Source organism: Falco cherrug, chromosome 4 (assembly GCF_023634085.1).
Source record: "Falco cherrug isolate bFalChe1 chromosome 4, bFalChe1.pri, whole genome shotgun sequence".
In the NCBI taxonomy this organism is placed as follows: Eukaryota; Metazoa; Chordata; class Aves; order Falconiformes; family Falconidae; genus Falco; species Falco cherrug.
In genome coordinates this window covers 5028447-5044816 of record NC_073700.1, presented here as the reverse complement: position 1 = coordinate 5044816, position 16370 = coordinate 5028447, and the positions used below count along the sequence as shown (strand labels likewise).

The 16370-nt window shown below is 56.8% G+C and overlaps 1 protein-coding gene across 5 annotated transcripts; it reads right to left on the bottom strand.

Annotated features, from left to right (window-relative positions):
- Positions 1–164: 164 nt before the first annotated feature.
- LOC114014752 (uncharacterized) lies at positions 165–16336 on the bottom strand. 5 transcript variants are annotated; one of them, XM_055709994.1, is made up of 5 exons: positions 13109–13231; positions 8182–12742; positions 6811–6873; positions 6205–6379; positions 165–2168 (listed from the first exon to the last, which is right to left on the bottom strand). In XM_055709994.1, exons 2-5 carry the CDS (start codon positions 8246–8248, stop codon positions 1652–1654), a joined length of 822 nt encoding a protein of 273 aa, XP_055565969.1. In that variant the 5' UTR covers positions 8249–12742; positions 13109–13231; the 3' UTR covers positions 165–1651. The 5 variants fall into 5 exon arrangements, with proteins under 5 accessions (XP_055565969.1, XP_055565968.1, XP_055565967.1 ...); XM_055709993.1 differs by lacking the exon at positions 13109–13231 and adding an exon at positions 14906–16336 and having other exon boundaries at positions 6205–8875; XM_055709992.1 differs by lacking the exon at positions 13109–13231 and adding an exon at positions 14944–16336 and having other exon boundaries at positions 6205–8875.
- Between the last annotated feature and the right edge of the window lie 34 nt (positions 16337–16370).

The window sequence follows — 16370 nt, the reverse complement described above, 5'->3', positions numbered from 1 at the left end:
TCAAGGCCTTAATTTAGATTTTTGTGGCTAAGAAATCTTTGAAGTGTTTTTAACAGAAAATTGATTGTGGCATTTTAAGTGCTTTGAGTAAGAGTATAGATCTTATTTTAACTTACCAAAACTTAATAAGGATCTAAATCTGTCTGTACTTAATGTTCAGCAAAACCATGCATAAATAAGTGTAACAGTAATACTAAAAATAATTAATTAATATCTTATTATTTTTATCTAATAAGACAGAAACAACTGACATATCATCATGACTGCAGTTTTTGATTATAGACTTAGGATACAGGCTGGAATGCCAGTTTGCAGGATTAACAGTCTATCCAGTTTGATATATTTAAATAGTTAAGAATCTGTCCTTCTCCAAAATATTTTTATTCAGTACTGTAAATGACTAATATTTAGAATTAAAAACAGACCAGTTTAGAATATGTATAAATTATACATGCTTCAGCTGTACAGATGATTATATATCAATTTCAGATCCAAACAAGTACTTTGGCAGAATTATCCTAAAGTAAACATACTTGAAAGTAAAATTTTGTGTATGAATCACATACACGAACGCCGCTTTGCGAAGAGGCAAGGCAACATAACAAGCAGTTTAACATTAGCCAGCATATCTTAGCAGTCAGACCTGGCAATACTAAGATGTACTTGCAGGTGTCTTAGTTTCCCAAGAAATTATTTCAGTTTACTACAGTTAACAGCTCCAAACAGCTTGCACCAATTCCTGGTATTATACACTTCAGGTGTAGAAACCAGCTCAGTATTTCTAAAATGAGTATAATCAACAAGGACTTTCAAATAATATTGGACTCAGGTAGAAAAACCTTTCTGAAGTTAATGTCATGTGTTAGCAACTGAAAAATAACCTATGTGCAGTCCATATAACTGGACATTGTAAAACTGTGTGCTTTTTTATTTAGTACATTTTTTGGTTCACTGACAAATGCAGTTGTAGTTATGGCTGAACTGGCTACCATGTCTAATTGAACCCATCATGGGAAAAAACAAAAATAGCCCATCTAAATGAATAATCAGACCTACCTTAGCAGCAGCCTGTTAATTTGTGATCTGGCTGATATTAATGCCTAAATAGCAAATACTCCTTTTCCCTACCAATTCCTTGTGCAGTAAACCTGACTCAAAGCTTGGTGTAACACATTTCTCTTTATACTCATTGTGAGTGCTGCCTTGTCATGCTGACACTATCACCGATGCCTGCTGCAGCAAAATGGCCCTCATATCTGCCTGCTGATGCCTGTGGGTGAAGCCCAGGATGGCATGTAGGAGCAAGGCAAGCGTGTGTTTATTACCCTGCGTACTCTCCCGTGCTCTCCAAATTTAATGAGTAGCGGAGGGGCCTGGTGACCTCTTGGCTGGCTCCTTGCAGCTCTCCAAACACTCTTTCTTTCCAGGCTGTGTGCAGGATTCCTCAAGGAACGGGTGAACCAACATAGGGCTCCTGGGGGTTTTCTTACTGGGAGAGCTCTCATGTGAACAGGTGAAGCCCTTGCTAAAGCACTGGAGGGAAAAACCATCATTCATGCTTCTCGGAGAGAAGCGTTAAAACCCCTCTCCCTGTCATCACTTTTAGACCTTGTTGGCAAGAGTAACTGCCTTCTAAGCCAGAGCCTCAGAACTAACCCCTGCAGGGTGGTGGGAGAGATGGCCTTGGAAGCATGGTGGTCTTGGGGGTCTCAGAGGGCTTGGGAGCGGCAGGGGGCTCGAGGGTCTGGAAGGGCTTGGAGGGTGCAAGGGTCACTGCAGCTGGTGGATGCTGTCCTGGTTCCACTGCTGCAGGGGGGTTGGTAATGGGCACAGAGGGTGCTGGAGCTGCTGCAGTTGGTCCTGGGGCTGTCAGATGCTGGAGTGTTTCTGCTGCTGTAGTGTGGCCAGGGATGGGCTCAGAGGGGTGCAGGGGTGGTTGCTGTTCAGTCACGGCCTGGATAGTGCTGGTCTGGTTCCTCTGCTGCAAGGTGACCGGGGATGGGTGCCAGGGCCATGAAGAAGGTGGGTGCACACTTTTTCCAGTTGGCAGTGGTGTCTGCTCGCGTTGGGTCCAGCTCGCAGGAGTGCTGGGGCTGCAGCTTTGGCTGTTTGGGCACAAGCAGGAGCCACCGGTTTCCTGCTGGACTCTAGAAGCTCCAGCGACGGGCCTGTGGAGAGAGGAGGCCGCTGAGGCGCTCAGCTGCAGAGGGGGCGCACGGACTGTCCCCCACAGCACGGCCCAGAGCTGGCAAGGCTCCCCAGCACGGGCAGAGCCGCTGGCACGCCTTGGCCGACGTGGACACCAGCACCTCATGGCAGCCCCGAGCAGGGGGACTCCTCAGGGCAGGTTCGGTGGCCACCAGCCAGCGCTACTGGGCGCCTCCCTGGCTGGGGCAATCTCTTGGCCCCGCTCTTTCTCGTCCTGCCCTTGCTTTGCCAATGCCTGTCGCTGCTGGGGGCCACTTTTTTCTAACACTGGCTCCTCTCAGAGCAGGCTCCCGAGAAGGTGGCCCAGGAAGTAAGAGGCCAATTAAAGAATCTGACAGCAGCAGAAATCTCAGCAGAGAGTTTTGGGCAACCACCAGCTCACCATTTCACAGCAGCCTGACGACAAATGCTTCGTGGCCCTGAGCAGCCATCGAAGGAAGCAGTGTGGGGGGAATCAACAACTCACTCTTCTTTCTTCATCTACTGCCAGATGGCGACACAGCCCAATACTATTGCAACTGGCACGGAAAGCATGGTTGCTGCTGTGCCTATCATACAGTGCCTCTGTGCATCTTGGGGACAGAGAAGACTTGCGGTGCTTGGGGGATCATCAGTCCTTGTGGTTCTCTCGCTGTTCACGTCTGCAGGAGCAATTTGGAACGTTAGCCCGTCCTGCGCACTGCTGGTAAGTGTACATCACGTTTGATCTGGCTCGGTGTTTCCCCCAGTACTGGTTCCTGGAGGCATGCTCCCACCCTTTGGGGCAGGGTGTCCCACCCAACCAAACTCAGAAGGCCAGAAGGGGAGCACAGCAGGGAGCACAGCTGCTTGACCGGTTGCTCCTTCGAGGGACACAGACAAAAACCGTCCCTGCAGCAGGCAGTGCCACCCCAGCTCTCCCTCCCCGTGAGACAGTTCCCACACCCCAGGGGACAGACTCAGGCCTCCTCAAGTGGCACTGAAGCCTTGCCCTCCCCCTAGTGCCTTTTCTCCAGCACAGGCACCGCCTGCAGCACCTCCCAGGTTTCAGGATGTGTCTCCCACTTGGGGACCCCAGCAAGACTGCTCCGTACCTGAGCCCGGTTCATAAGCCCGATTTATCTTGCTCTGGTGGTCTTCTCCAGGCTTTGACAGCACTGCTAAAAGCAGAGGGGGAAGGTTAAGCCTCAGTGTGCCTCATGCACAGAGGACACAGGGGGCGGGGAAGAAGAAGGCTGCACCAGGGTCAGCGCAACCCCCGCTATCAGTACAGCCTGGGGGAGGAAGGCACTGAGAGCCGCCCTGCCAGGAAGGGCTTGGGGGTACTGGTGGATGAACAGCTGGGCATGAACCAGCAATGTGCGCTCGCAGGCCAGAAAGCCAACCGTGTCCTGGGCTGCATCAAAAGAAGCCACCAAAAAGATCGAAGGGATGGAACTCCTCTGCTCTGAAAAAAGGCTGAGAGAGGTGGGGTTGTTCAGCCTGGCGAAGAGAAGGCTCTGGGGAGACCTGATTCTGGTCTTTCAATACTTAATGGGCGCTTATCAGAGAGACTGTAGAGAAATGAAATGGTTTAATTAATATTGATAATATACAGCTCTGGGCTGGCTTCAGGGGTGGTGGGTTGGCTGATGTAGCTAAGGTGCAAGTGTGGCTGGTTTCTGTTAAGTGGTTAAATAGCTCTAAGGGGAATAGCCAGTGAAGAGAGATTGGGAAAGGGAGGAGAGAGACCTGGAGAAGGCAGCAGAGGGACTGTCCTGAAGAGTATGTAGAAACAGCATGAACAGTAGATGGACCATTGAGACCTCGTGGAGGATCGGTGGCTGTGCCGGGGCAAGGCGTGCTAACTACTTATTGAACTTAACTTGGTATATGATGGTAGAAGACCTTGTTGCAGGTGGCTACTTTTGAGAGTACTACGACAAGAGATGGGGGCAGATTTTAGTACTGGGAGGCCTAGGGACAAGGGGCAATATTTTGAAGCTAGAAGAGGGCAGATTAAAACTAGACACAAGGACAGCAGGGTTTTTTATTATGCTGAGGGTGGTGAAACACTGTAACAGGCCCATCACCGACGGACAGGGAAACTACAGACCAACAGGACGCTGCTGGATCCATGGTGGTGACTATCTCTTGCGACTCTGTCCCGACTGCTTGCTAGGTTTCCTCCTCTTCTAGCCTTCCTTCCCTTTACTATCGCTATTTGCTTGTCAACACTTTGATCCGATAAACTTCCTTGATTGGCAGCATTTGACCTCATTTGCTTCTTTATCTCGCTCTGGGCATAACATCAAAACTCCCCGGCTCGGGCTGTCCTGGACTGGAAGACACAGTAACTGCATCACAGCGACCTCTGCGCTAATGTTGATGCTTCCAGCTCTGCAGCTGGTGGAGCAGGAGCAATGGCAGGACAATGTTCAAAACACTGTGGTCAGGCAGTCCATGTAAACGGCAGTCCCCGCCTGGTGAAAGGAGACCTCTCCCTATCTGTCCCCGACACGGGGAGCCAACACCACCTATCCTTCCCAGCTACTGTCACCACTCCTGGCAGGGCTTCTTCGTTGACACAAGGGACTCTACCACTCGGACCGGGAGCAGCCGCAGGGCGCTGTTCAGCGGCGGTGCTCAGGGCTCTGTCATCTACCGCTAGTCACCACTTGCCATGAGGCTTCTCTGCAGGCGACGCAGGAGAACTGTATTGAGAAGGAGACCTGACCACGCTTCCCGCTCTCCCAGCTCTTTAATCACTTCAGGAGCAGCCCGGATGGCATCAGAGGGTGCCTTGCGTTGTAGGAGAAAGGGGCAGGACCTGCCCCTCAGGCTAATGACCTGTTTGCAGCAGGCTGGCAGTCAGGGATGAGCTGTGGAGCAGAGCGCGTAGTGCCGCCATTGGGGCTTTCCCCACGCGCCCGTGCCCAGCCCCTGCCTGCCGACACAGTGGGCATCCACGGCTGCGCCCAGGCGTGGAGCCCAGCCGGTGCTGGTGCCTCGCTTGGTTTGCTGTTGGTACCCCCTGGACACTTGTGTGACAGCCCTGTGTCACACTGTCTTTGGCGGGCAGCGGCTGAGCCCCGAAGCTGTCGGTTGGGGCTCTACTCAGTGCACCCCCAACTCCTACCCTGGTGTGGCTGCCTTCAGCCCCTGCTGTGCGGCTGGAGCAGCGGTCTCGGAGGGCTTGGGGGCCTGTGTGGTTGGTGCTGGGGCCGTTGGACACTGTCCTAGTCTTGCTGCTGCAGGGTGGACGGTAATCTGCTCGGGGGGTGTGAGGGCGACTGCGGTTGGTCCTGGGACTCGAGGCTGCTGGACTGTCTCCTGCGCTCCAGGGCAACTGGGTGAGGGCTTGGTGGGCGTGGGGGCCGTTGCGTTTTGGTCGGGTGCTGGAGAGTCCTGGGCTGTTTCCTCTGCTGCCTGGGGGCCAGAAATGGGCTTGGGAGGCGCAGGGGGTGATGCTCGTCTGTCATGGGCTGAACAGCGCTGCTCTGTCTGCTCTGCTGCAGGCTGGCCGGGGATGGGCTCAGATGGCATGGGGGCCGTGGGGAGGCCTGGTTCTCTGCTCTTCCAGATGGGAGAGGCTCCTGTTGTGTCCAGCTGTCCGGGCGTGAGGGGCAGCTGCCGTTTTCCAGCTGGTCAGCTGAAGCTCCAGCGACGGGCCTGTGGAGAGAGGAGGCCGCTGAGGCGCTCAGCTGCAGAGGGGGCGCACGGACTGTCCCCCACAGCACGGCCCAGAGCTGGCAAGGCTCCCCAGCACGGGCAGAGCCGCTGGCACGCCTTGGCCGACGTGGACACCCGCACCTCATGGCAGCCCCGAGCAGGGGGACTCCTCAGGGCAGGTTCGGTGGCCACCAGCCAGCGCTACTGGGCGCCTCCCTGGCAGGGGCAATCTCTTGCCCCGCTCTTTCTCGTCCTGCCCTTGCTTTTGGGCAGCCAGCGGGCTGCCACTCCGCGGCAGCCTGACTAGAAATGCTTCGTGGCTCTGAGCAGCCGTCAGAGGAAGAGGAGGGAGGGAAATGTACTCACGCTTTCTTCTTCCTTCGCCACCAGACCACGACACAGCCCAACACAATGGCAACTTGCAGAGAAAGAACAGCCGCTACTGCACCTATAGTGTACAACTTTCCAGGATCTCTGGGACTGGAAACAGTTGGGGGGCTCGGGGGATTGTAAAGCTCTGTGGTTCTCTCGATGACATCATCTGCAGGAGCAATCAGGAACGTTAGCCCGTCCTGCGCACCACTGGTAAGCGTGCAGCACGATTGATCCGGCCAGGACATTCTCTCTTTCCCCCCCGTACTGGTGCCTGGAGGCACGTTCCCACCCTTTGGGGCAGGGTGTCCCACCCAACCAAACCCAGAAGGCCAGAAGGGGAGCACAGGGGGGGCGCAGCTGCTTGAGCCTTTGAGTGACACGGACAGAAACCGTCCCTGCAGCAGGCAGTGCCACCCCATTCTCCCTCCCCGTGAGACAGTTCCCACACCCCAGGGGACAGACTCAGGCCTCCTCAAGTGGCACTGAAGCCTTGCCCTCCCCCTAGTGCCTTTTCTCCAGCACAGGCACCGCCTGCAGCACCTCCCAGGTTTCAGGATGTGTCTCCCACTTGGGGACCCCAGCAAGACTGCTCCGTACCTGAGTCTGGTTCATAAAATTGATATATCTTTCCATCGTGGTCTTCTCCAGGCTTTGACGGCACTGCCAAAAAGCAGAGGGGGAAGGTTAAGCCTCAGCGAGTCTCAGGCACAGAGGACACAGGAGGACGGGGAGGTTCCCCCTAAGCCTCTGCCTAGTCTGGGAGTCAGGGCATCGCTGTGGACCTCGGCTCAGGGAGGGATCCCGCTCTGTGCTGCTCCTGTGCCTCTCGGCAGTCACAGCAAGCTCGGGGATGCAGCTAGAGCGGGAGGGACATTTGGCACATTTCCCATATCTGCGGAACATGGTCCCGATGCCTCGAACCCAAAACACTTTCAGCTTTGGCTGCTGCTGTGACTTGCCAGAGTGGGCACTGGGGGAAGAGCCTGCGCCTGGTTCCGACTCCACGCAACAGCCACGCCTGACCTGCTGGGGGACCAGGAAATTGCAGGCCATCTTTTGGTTTGCATTGCACTTTTGGCGACATGTAAAGCGATGCAAAATGCCTTCCTTCAAAGAGGACAGGAAGAAGCTGCAGCCAGTCCGGCCAGGGAAACAGCCCTTTCGAGAAGGGCTCCTCCGCCCTTCCCTGTAAGCACCAGCAACGGTCACGGTTGCCCCATCCCAGCTATCGGTCGGCAGACGGGAGATGCAGCACAGCCCAAGAAGCCTGCCGAACCAGCATCCCCACCGACCTCCAGCATCAGGAAAGGGCAGCCGGCGTCGCCTGGCACCTCGCTCCTGCCTGGAACTGGGCCAGTGGGCAAGCAGTGCTGCCCGTGAGCTGAACACAAGTTCAGCGCTCGCCAGGCCCTCAAATCTGCCTGCCAGCAGACGCCTGCACAAACCAGCTCCGAGCCGTAACGGCAAAACTGGGGCAGCAGCCGCCCCTGGCCCTCCGCTTGAAGCACAACTGGCAGCAGAGGCTCTGCACCATCTCTGTGGCTCAGCTGCCAAATTTCACAGCGAAGGCAGAGTGAAATGTGCCCACTGTGTCCTCTCTCCTGTTCCTCCAACATTTGCCTTAAGAACTCAGATGACTCGCAGGGGCCAGCAGACAGCTTTGCAAGGCAAAGCTCCACAGGGCGCATCTCTGAGCCCGGCCCATTCCCTCTCTGCTCTCCTCCATGTCTGCGCATGGGCCACGGACGGAGCAACTTGCTCTTCAGGCGGAAAGAAGCCTAGAGGGTAGATGCAGCTTCCTCCCACTGATTTACCCGTGGGATGGCTCTCAGGCTCGAGGTCAGGAACAGGCCACGAATTCGGGATGGTGTAACCCTTGGGAGGCTCTGCAAGAGAATTGCACATGAGTAAGCTCTTGCCACATTGACACTGTTTCTTCTTTCAAGGCAAGAGACATTAAGAGCTTACTTCCAGGATGCCCCAAGTCCTCAAAACCATGTTCCCGCCAGGCAGCTGGATAATTGTGGAGAGTCATCTCACCTAGAAGCAAGCACAGAGGGGAAATGTTGCCATTGCCTGTTGGGATCCGCTTGTGCCTTAGTGAACCGCAGGCACTGGAAGGGGCTCAGGTAGCAGCGTGGGAGCCAGACCCAGGGGAGATTGCCAGCGCTGCAGAGGGGCCTGGTGACCTCTTGGCTGGCACCTGGCAGCTCTCCAACACGCTCTTCAAGCCATGCCATGAACAAGACCCCTTGCGGAGCACATGGGCCAACATAGGGCCCCTGGGGGCATTCTTACCCGCACAGCTCTCACACACACAGGGGAAGCCCTCACCAAAGCGCTCGAGGGAAAAGCCACATCCACGCTTCTCGGGGAGAGGAGCCCGCTGGCCCGTGAAAGGTCGCAAATGTGCCGAGTGCTTACCTGCTTCCTGCTCTTGGCCAGGTGCAGCCCAGGCAGCCCTGGCACGTAGGGCCTCCAGGAGGAGGAGGAGGAGGAGGCAGTGCTGAATGAGGGCCATGGCTCCCTTCAGCCACATGATCCTGTGCTGCTGTCACCGCTGCTGCTGCATGTGGTGCAGTTGCGGCTGGGGGCTGAGGCGTGGGTACTTATAGCTGGTGCATCGCCGTGGAGCTCTGTGACCTCACAGCCCCACTGTCACCTCGCAGCCCCACTGTGACCTCAGGGCCGGCCCAGGCCGCATAGCAACGGTGCTCAGGGGGAGAGCCACTGGAGCACAGCCGGGGCAGCTGCCCTCCCAGGCTGGGGAGCACCCCCCGTCGGGCAGCTCCGTCCAAGGGCTGTCACACAGGTCGATTGCACCCTCAGCAAGTTTGCAGATGACACCAAGCTGAGTGGTGCAGCTATGCACCTGAGCAATGGGCTGCTGTCCAGAGGGACCTGGACAGGCTGGAGAAGCGGCCCATGTGAACCTCATGAGGTTCAAGAAGGCCAGGTGCAAGGTCCTGCACCAGGCTCAGGGCAATGCCCAGTATCAATACAGGCTGGGGGAGGCAGGGACTGAGAGCCGCCCTGCCAGGAAGGGCTTGGGGGTACTGGTGGATGAACAGCTGGGCATGAACCAGCAATGTGCGCTCGCAGGCCAGAAAGCCAACCGTGTCCTGGGCTGCATCAAAAGAAGCCACCAAAAAGATCGAAGGGATGGAACTCCTCTGCTCTGAAAAAAGGCTGAGAGAGGTGGGGTTGTTTAGCCTGGCGAAGAGAAGGCTCTGGGGAGACCTGATTCTGGTCTTCCAATACTTAATGTGCGCTTATCAGAGGGACGGGGACAGAGATCTGAGCAGGGCCAGCAGCCCTAGGGAGAAGGGGCAATGGTTTGAGGCTAGAAGAGGGAAAACTGAGACTAGACACAAGGACAGCAGGTGTTTTTTTATGGTGAGGGTGGCGAAACACTGTAACAGGTTGCCCAGAGAGGTGGTGGATGCCCCATCCCTGGAAACATTCAGGCTCAGCTGAGCAAAGTGATCCCGTTAAAGATGGCCCTGCTCATTGCAGGGGGATTGGACTCAGTGACCTGTAAAGGTCCCTTCCAACCCCAGAGATTCCATGATCCCGTCTTTCACTCTGCCTTAGCCGTGAGACTCAGCAGCCAGAGGCTTTAGATGCACGTCTGGGGATGTTGTAGCCTGCACAGCAGGAAGGGATGGATCTGAGCCGCGCTGCAGCGACGCTGGCTTTCACACCGTTCCTCATGATGTGGGAGACTATATTGTGAGCTGACTGTCTCAAAGCTTGTTGACGTTCCTGCTGAGCTTGGTGACAGGCTACCTGGCAATTTAACCGAACTCGGCAGTTGCAAATGACACAAGAAGCAACAGCCACCCGAAACCAGACATCAGCTGGGGTCAAGGAACAGCCACGTTGTTCTGGGGGACATGTCCAGACACGAACGACCACCTCAACCTGCCAAGACATGCGCAGTCCATGGCAAAGGACCACGCAGCCGTGATGTGTGCCCCTCAAAACCAGCGTACCGAGACAGGGAGCACGTGTGGAAGTGCCGTTCGTGCCATTGCCTGGGGAAAGAGGCTCCCCAAATACCCTATAAAAGACTGTGCAATCAAACAGTAATGGGCACCATCAAGAGACCATGCCGTGGTTTAACACTGGTTGGAAACAAGTGCCACACCGCCGCTTGCTCACTCCCCCTCACCAAGAGGGATGGGGAGAAGAATCAGAAAGGAATGTAAAACTCAGGGGTTGAGATAAGAACAATTTAATAGGTAAAGCAAAAGCTCTGCACGCAAACAAAACAAAGCAAGGAATTCATTCACTACTTCCCATGGGCAGGCAGGTGTTTGACCATTCCCAGGAAATCAGGGCTCCATCACGCATAACAGTTACTTGGGAAGACAAACACCATAATGCCAAATGTCCCCTCCTTCCTTCTTCTTTCCCCAGTTTATATACTCAGCATGATGTCGTATGGTATGGAATACCTCTTTGGCCAGCTTGGGTCAGTTGTCCTGGCTGTGTCCCCTCAGCCCTCTCACTGGCAGGGCCCAAGAAACCAAAAAGTCCTTGACTTAGTATAAACATCACGCAGCAACAACTAAAAACATCAGTGTGCTATCAACATTGTTCTCACATCAGAGCCAAACCACCGCGGTGTACTAACTACTAAGAAGAAAATTAAGTCTATCCCAGCTGAAACCATCACCGACGGACAGGGAAACTACAGACCAACAGGACGCTGCTGGATCCATGGTGGTGACTATCTCTTGCGACTCTGTCCCGACTGCTTGCTAGGTTTCCTCCTCTTCTAGCCTTCCTTCCCTTTACTATCGCTATTTGCTTGTCAACACTTTGATCCTATAAACTTCCTTGATTGGCAGCATTTGACCTCATTTGCTTCTTTATCTCGCTCTGGGCATAACATCAAAACTCCCCGGCTCGGGCTGTCCTGGACTGGAAGACACAGTAACTGCATCACAGCGACCTCTGCGCTAATGTTGATGCTTCCAGCTCTGCAGCTGGTGGAGCAGGAGCAATGGCAGGACAATGTTCAAAACACTGTGGTCAGGCGCTCCATGTAAACGGCAGTCCCCGCCTGGTGAAAGGAGACCTCTCCCTATCTGTCCCCGACACGGGGAGCCAACACCACCTATCCTTCCCAGCTACTGTCACCACTCCTGGCAGGGCTTCTTCGTTGACACAAGGGACTCTACCACTCGGACCGGGAGCAGCCGCAGGGCGCTGTTCAGCGGCGGTGCTCAGGGCTCTGTCATCTACCGCTAGTCACCACTTGCCATGAGGCTTCTCTGCAGGCGACGCAGGAGAACTGTATTGAGAAGGAGACCTGACCACGCTTCCCGCTCTCCCAGCTCTTTAATCACTTCAGGAGCAGCCCGGATGGCATCAGAGGGTGCCTTGCGTTGTAGGAGAAAGGGGCAGGACCTGCCCCTCAGGCTAATGACCTGTTTGCAGCAGGCTGGCAGTCAGGGATGAGCTGTGGAGCAGAGCGCGTAGTGCCGCCATTGGGGCTTTCCCCATGCGCCCGTGCCCAGCTCCTGCCTGCCGACACAGTGGGCATCCACGGCTGCGCCCAGGCGTGGAGCCCAGCTGGTGCTGGTGCCTCGCTTGGTTTGCTGTTGGTACCCCCTGGACACTTGTGTGACAGCCCTGTGTCACACTGTCTTTGGCGGGCAGCGGCTGAGCCCCGAAGCTGTCGGTTGGGGCTCTACTCAGTGCACCCCAGCTCCTACCCTGGTGTGGCTGCCTTCAGCCCCTGCTGTGCGGCTGGAGCAGCGGTCTCGGAGGGCTTGGGGGCCTGTGTGGTTGGTGCTGGGGCCGTTGGACACTGTCCTAGTCTTGCTGCTGCAGGGTGGACGGTAATCTGCTCGGGGGGTGTGAGGGCGACTGCGGTTGGTCCTGGGGCTGGAGGCTGCTGGACTGTCTCCTGCGCTCCAGGGCAACTGGGTGAGGGCTTGGTGGGCGTCGGGGCCGTTGCTTTTTGGTCGGGTGCTGGAGAGTCCTGGGCTGTTTCCTCTGCTGCCTGGGGGCCAGAAATGGGCTTGGGAGGCGCAGGGGGTGATGCTCGTCTGTCATGGGCTGAACAGCGCTGCTCTGTCTGCTCTGCTGCAGGCTGGCCGGGGATGGGCTCAGATGGCATGGGGGCCGTGGGGAGGCCTGGTTCTCTGCTCTTCCAGATGGGAGAGGCTCCTGTAGTGTCCAGCTGTCCGGGCGTGAGGGGCAGCTGCTCTGGCTGTCCGGGCGCGAGGGGCAGCTGCTCTGGCTGTCTGGGCGTGAGGGGCAGCTGCTCTGGCTGTCCAGGTACGAGGGCCAGCTGATCGGGCTGTCGGGGCACGAGGGGCAGCTGCACTGGCTGTCTGAGCACCATGGGCAGCTGCACTGGCTGCCCGGGCGTGAGGGGCAGCTGCACTGGCTGTCCGGGCGCGAGGGGCAGCTGCACTGGCTGTCCGGGCGCGAGGGGCAGCTGCACTGGCTGTCCGGGCGTGAGGGGCAGCTGCCTTTTTCCAGCTGGTCAGCTGAAGCTCCAGCGACGGGCCTGTGGAGAGAGGAGGCCGCTGAGGCGCTCAGCTGCAGAGGGGGCGCACGGACTGTCCCCCACAGCACGGCCCAGAGCTGGCAAGGCTCCCCAGCACGGGCAGAGCCGCTGGCACGCCTTGGCCGACGTGGACACCCGCACCTCATGGCAGCCCCGAGCAGGGGGACTCCTCAGGGCAGGTTCGGTGGCCACCAGCCAGCGCTACTGGGCGCCTCCCTGGCTGGGGCAATCTCTTGCCCCGCTCTTTCTCGTCCTGCCCTTGCTTTTGGGCAGCCACCAGGCTGCCACTCCGCGGCAGCCTGACTAGAAATGCTTCGTGGCTCTGAGCAGCCATCAGAGGAAGAGGAGGGAGGGAAATGTACTCACGCTTTCTTCTTCCTTCGCCACCAGACCACGACACAGCCCAACAAAATGGCAACTTGCAGAGAAAGAACAGCCGCTACTGCACCTATAGTGTACAACTTTCCAGGGTCTCTGGGACCGGAAACAGCTGAGGGGCTCGGGGGATTGTAAAGCTCTGTGGTTCTCTCGATGACATCATCTGCAGGAGCAATCAGGAACGTTAGCCCGTCCTGCGCACCACTGGTAAGCGTGCAGCACGATTGATCCGGCCAGGACATTCTCTCTTTCCCCCCCGTACTGGTGCCTGGAGGCACGTTCCCACCCTTTGGGGCAGGGTGTCCCACCCAACCAAACCCAGAAGGCCAGAAGGGGAGCACAGGGGGGGCGCAGCTGCTTGAGCCTTTGAGTGACACGGACAGAAACCGTCCCTGCAGCAGGCAGTGCCACCCCAGCTCTCCCTCCCCGTGAGACAGTTCCCACACCCCAGGGGACAGACTCAGGCCTCCTCAAGTGGCACTGAAGCCTTGCCCTCCCCCTAGTGCCTTTTCTCCAGCACAGGCACCGCCTGCAGCACCTCCCAGGTTTCAGGATGTGTCTCCCACTTGGGGACCCCAGCAAGACTGCTCCGTACCTGAGCCCAGTTCATAAGCCCGATCTATCTTGCTGTGGTGGTCTTCTCCAGGCTTTGACGGCACTGCCAAAAAGCAGAGGGGGAAGGTTAAGCCTCAGCGAGTCTCAGGCACAGAGGACACAGGAGGACGGGGAGGTTCCCCCTAAGCCTCTGCCTAGTCTGGGAGTCAGGGCATCGCTGTGGACCTCGGCTCAGGGAGGGATCCCGCTCTGTGCTGCTCCTGTGCCTCTCGGCAGTCACAGCAAGCTCGGGGATGCAGCTAGAGCGGGAGGGACATTTGGCACATTTCCCATATCTGCGGAACATGGTCCCGATGCCTCGAACCCAAAACACTTTCAGCTTTGGCTGCTGCTGTGACTTGCCAGAGTGGGCACTGGGGGAAGAGTCTGCGCCTGGTTCCTACTCCAAGCAACAGCCACGCCTGACCTGCTGGGGGACCAGGAAATTGCAGGCCATAAGCTCTTGCCACATTGGCACTGTTTCTTCTTTCAAGGCAAGAGACATTAAGAGCTTACTTCCAGGATGCCCCAAGTCCTCAAAACCATGTTCCCGCCAGGCAGCTGGATAATTGTGGAGAGTCATCTCACCTAGAAGCAAGCACAGAGGGGAAATGTTGCCATTGCCTGTTGGGATCCGCTTGTGCCTTAGTGAACCGCAGGCACTGGAAGGGGCTCAGGTAGCAGCGTGGGAGCCAGACCCCGGGGAGATTGCCAGCGCTGCAGAGGGGCCTGGTGACCTCTTGGCCGGCACCTGGCAGCTCTCCAACACGCTCTTCAAGCCAGGCCATGAACAAGACCCCTTGCGGAGCACATGGGCCAACATAGGGCCCCTGGGGGCATTCTTACCCGCACAGCTCTCACACACACAGGGGAAGCCCTCACCAAAGCGCTCGAGGGAAAAGCCACATCCACGCTTCTCGGGGAGAGGAGCCCGCTGGCCCGTGAAAGGTCGCAAATGTGCCGAGTGCTTACCTGCTTCCTGCTCTTGGCCAGGTGCAGCCCAGGCAGCCCTGGCACGTAGGGCCTCCAGGAGGAGGAGGAGGAGGAGGCAGTGCTGAATGAGGGCCATGGCTCCCTTCAGCCACATGATCCTGTGCTGCTGTCACCGCTGCTGCTGCATGTGGTGCAGTTGCGGCTGGGGGCTGAGGTGTGGGTACTTATAGCTGGTGCATCGCCGTGGAGCTCCGTGACCTCACAGCCCCACTGTCACCTCGCAGCCCCACTGTGACCTCAGGGCCGGCCCAGGCCGCATAGCAACGGTGCTCAGGGGGAGAGCCACTGGAGCACAGCCGGGGCAGCTGCCCTCCCAGGCTGGGGAGCACGCCCCGTCGGGCAGCTCCGTCCAAGGGCTGTCACACAGGTCGATTGCACCCTCAGCAAGTTTGCAGATGACACCAAGCTGAGTGGTGCAGCTATGCACCTGAGCAATGGGCTGCTGTCCAGAGGGACCTGGACAGGCTGGAGAAGCGGCCCATGTGAACCTCATGAGGTTCAAGAAGGCCAGGTGCAAGGTCCTGCACCAGGCTCAGGGCAATGCCCAGTATCAATACAGGCTGGGGGAGGCAGGGACTGAGAGCCGCCCTGCCAGGAAGGGCTTGGGGGTACTGGTGGATGAACAGCTGGGCATGAACCAGCAATGTGTGCTCGCAGGCCAGAAAGCCAACCGTGTCCTGGGCTGCATCAAAAGAAGCCACCAAAAAGATCGAAGGGATGGAACTCCTCTGCTCTGAAAAAAGGCTGAGAGAGGTGGGGTTGTTCAGCCTGGCGAAGAGAAGGCTCTGGGGAGACCTGATTCTGGTCTTCCAGTACTTAATGTGCGCTTATCAGAGGGACGGGGACAGAGATCTGAGCAGGGCCAGCAGCCCTAGGGAGAAGGGGCAATGGTTTGAGGCTAGAAGAGGGAAAACTGAGACTAGACACAAGGACAGCAGGTGTTTTTTTATGGTGAGGGTGGCGAAACACTGTAACAGGTTGCCCAGAGAGGTGGTGGATGCCCCATCCCTGGAAACATTCAGGCTCAGCTGAGCAAAGTGATCCCGTTAAAGATGGCCCTGCTCATTGCAGGGGGATTGGACTCAGTGACCTGTAAAGGTCCCTTCCAACCCCAGAGATTCCATGATCCCGTCTTTCACTCTGCCTTAGCCGTGAGACTCAGCAGCCAGAGGCTTTAGATGCACGTCTGGGGATGTTGTAGCCTGCACAGCAGGAAGGGATGGATCTGAGCCGCGCTGCAGCGACGCTGGCTTTCACACCGTTCCTCATGATGTGGGAGACTATATTGTGAGCTGACTGTCTCAAAGCTTGTTGACGTTCCTGCTGAGCTTGGTGACAGGCTACCTGGCAATTTAACCGAACTCGGCAGTTGCAAACGACACAAGAAGCAACAGCCACCCGAAACCAGACATCAGCTGGGGTCAAGGAACAGCCACGTTGTTCTGGGGGACATGTCCAGACGCAAACGACCACCTCAACCTGCCAAGACATGCGCAGTCCATGGCAAAGGACCACGCAGCCGTGATGTGTGCCCCTCAAAACCAGCGTACCGAGACAGGGAGCACGTGTGGAAGTGCCGTTCGTGCCATTGCCTGGGGAAAGAGGCTCCCCAAATACCCTATAAAAGACTGTGCAGTCAAACAGTAATGGGCACCATCAAGAG

Coding starts and splice junctions, on each gene's coding strand:
- LOC114014752 (XM_055709990.1), bottom strand. CDS start 13,362: ATGTCCTGGCCGGATCAATCGTGCTGCACGCTTACCAGTGGTGCGCAG. Junction 12,743..13,108: donor TGGCGAAGGAAGAAGAAAGC/GTGAGTACATTT, acceptor CTCTCTCCACAG/GCCCGTCGCTGGAGCTTCAG.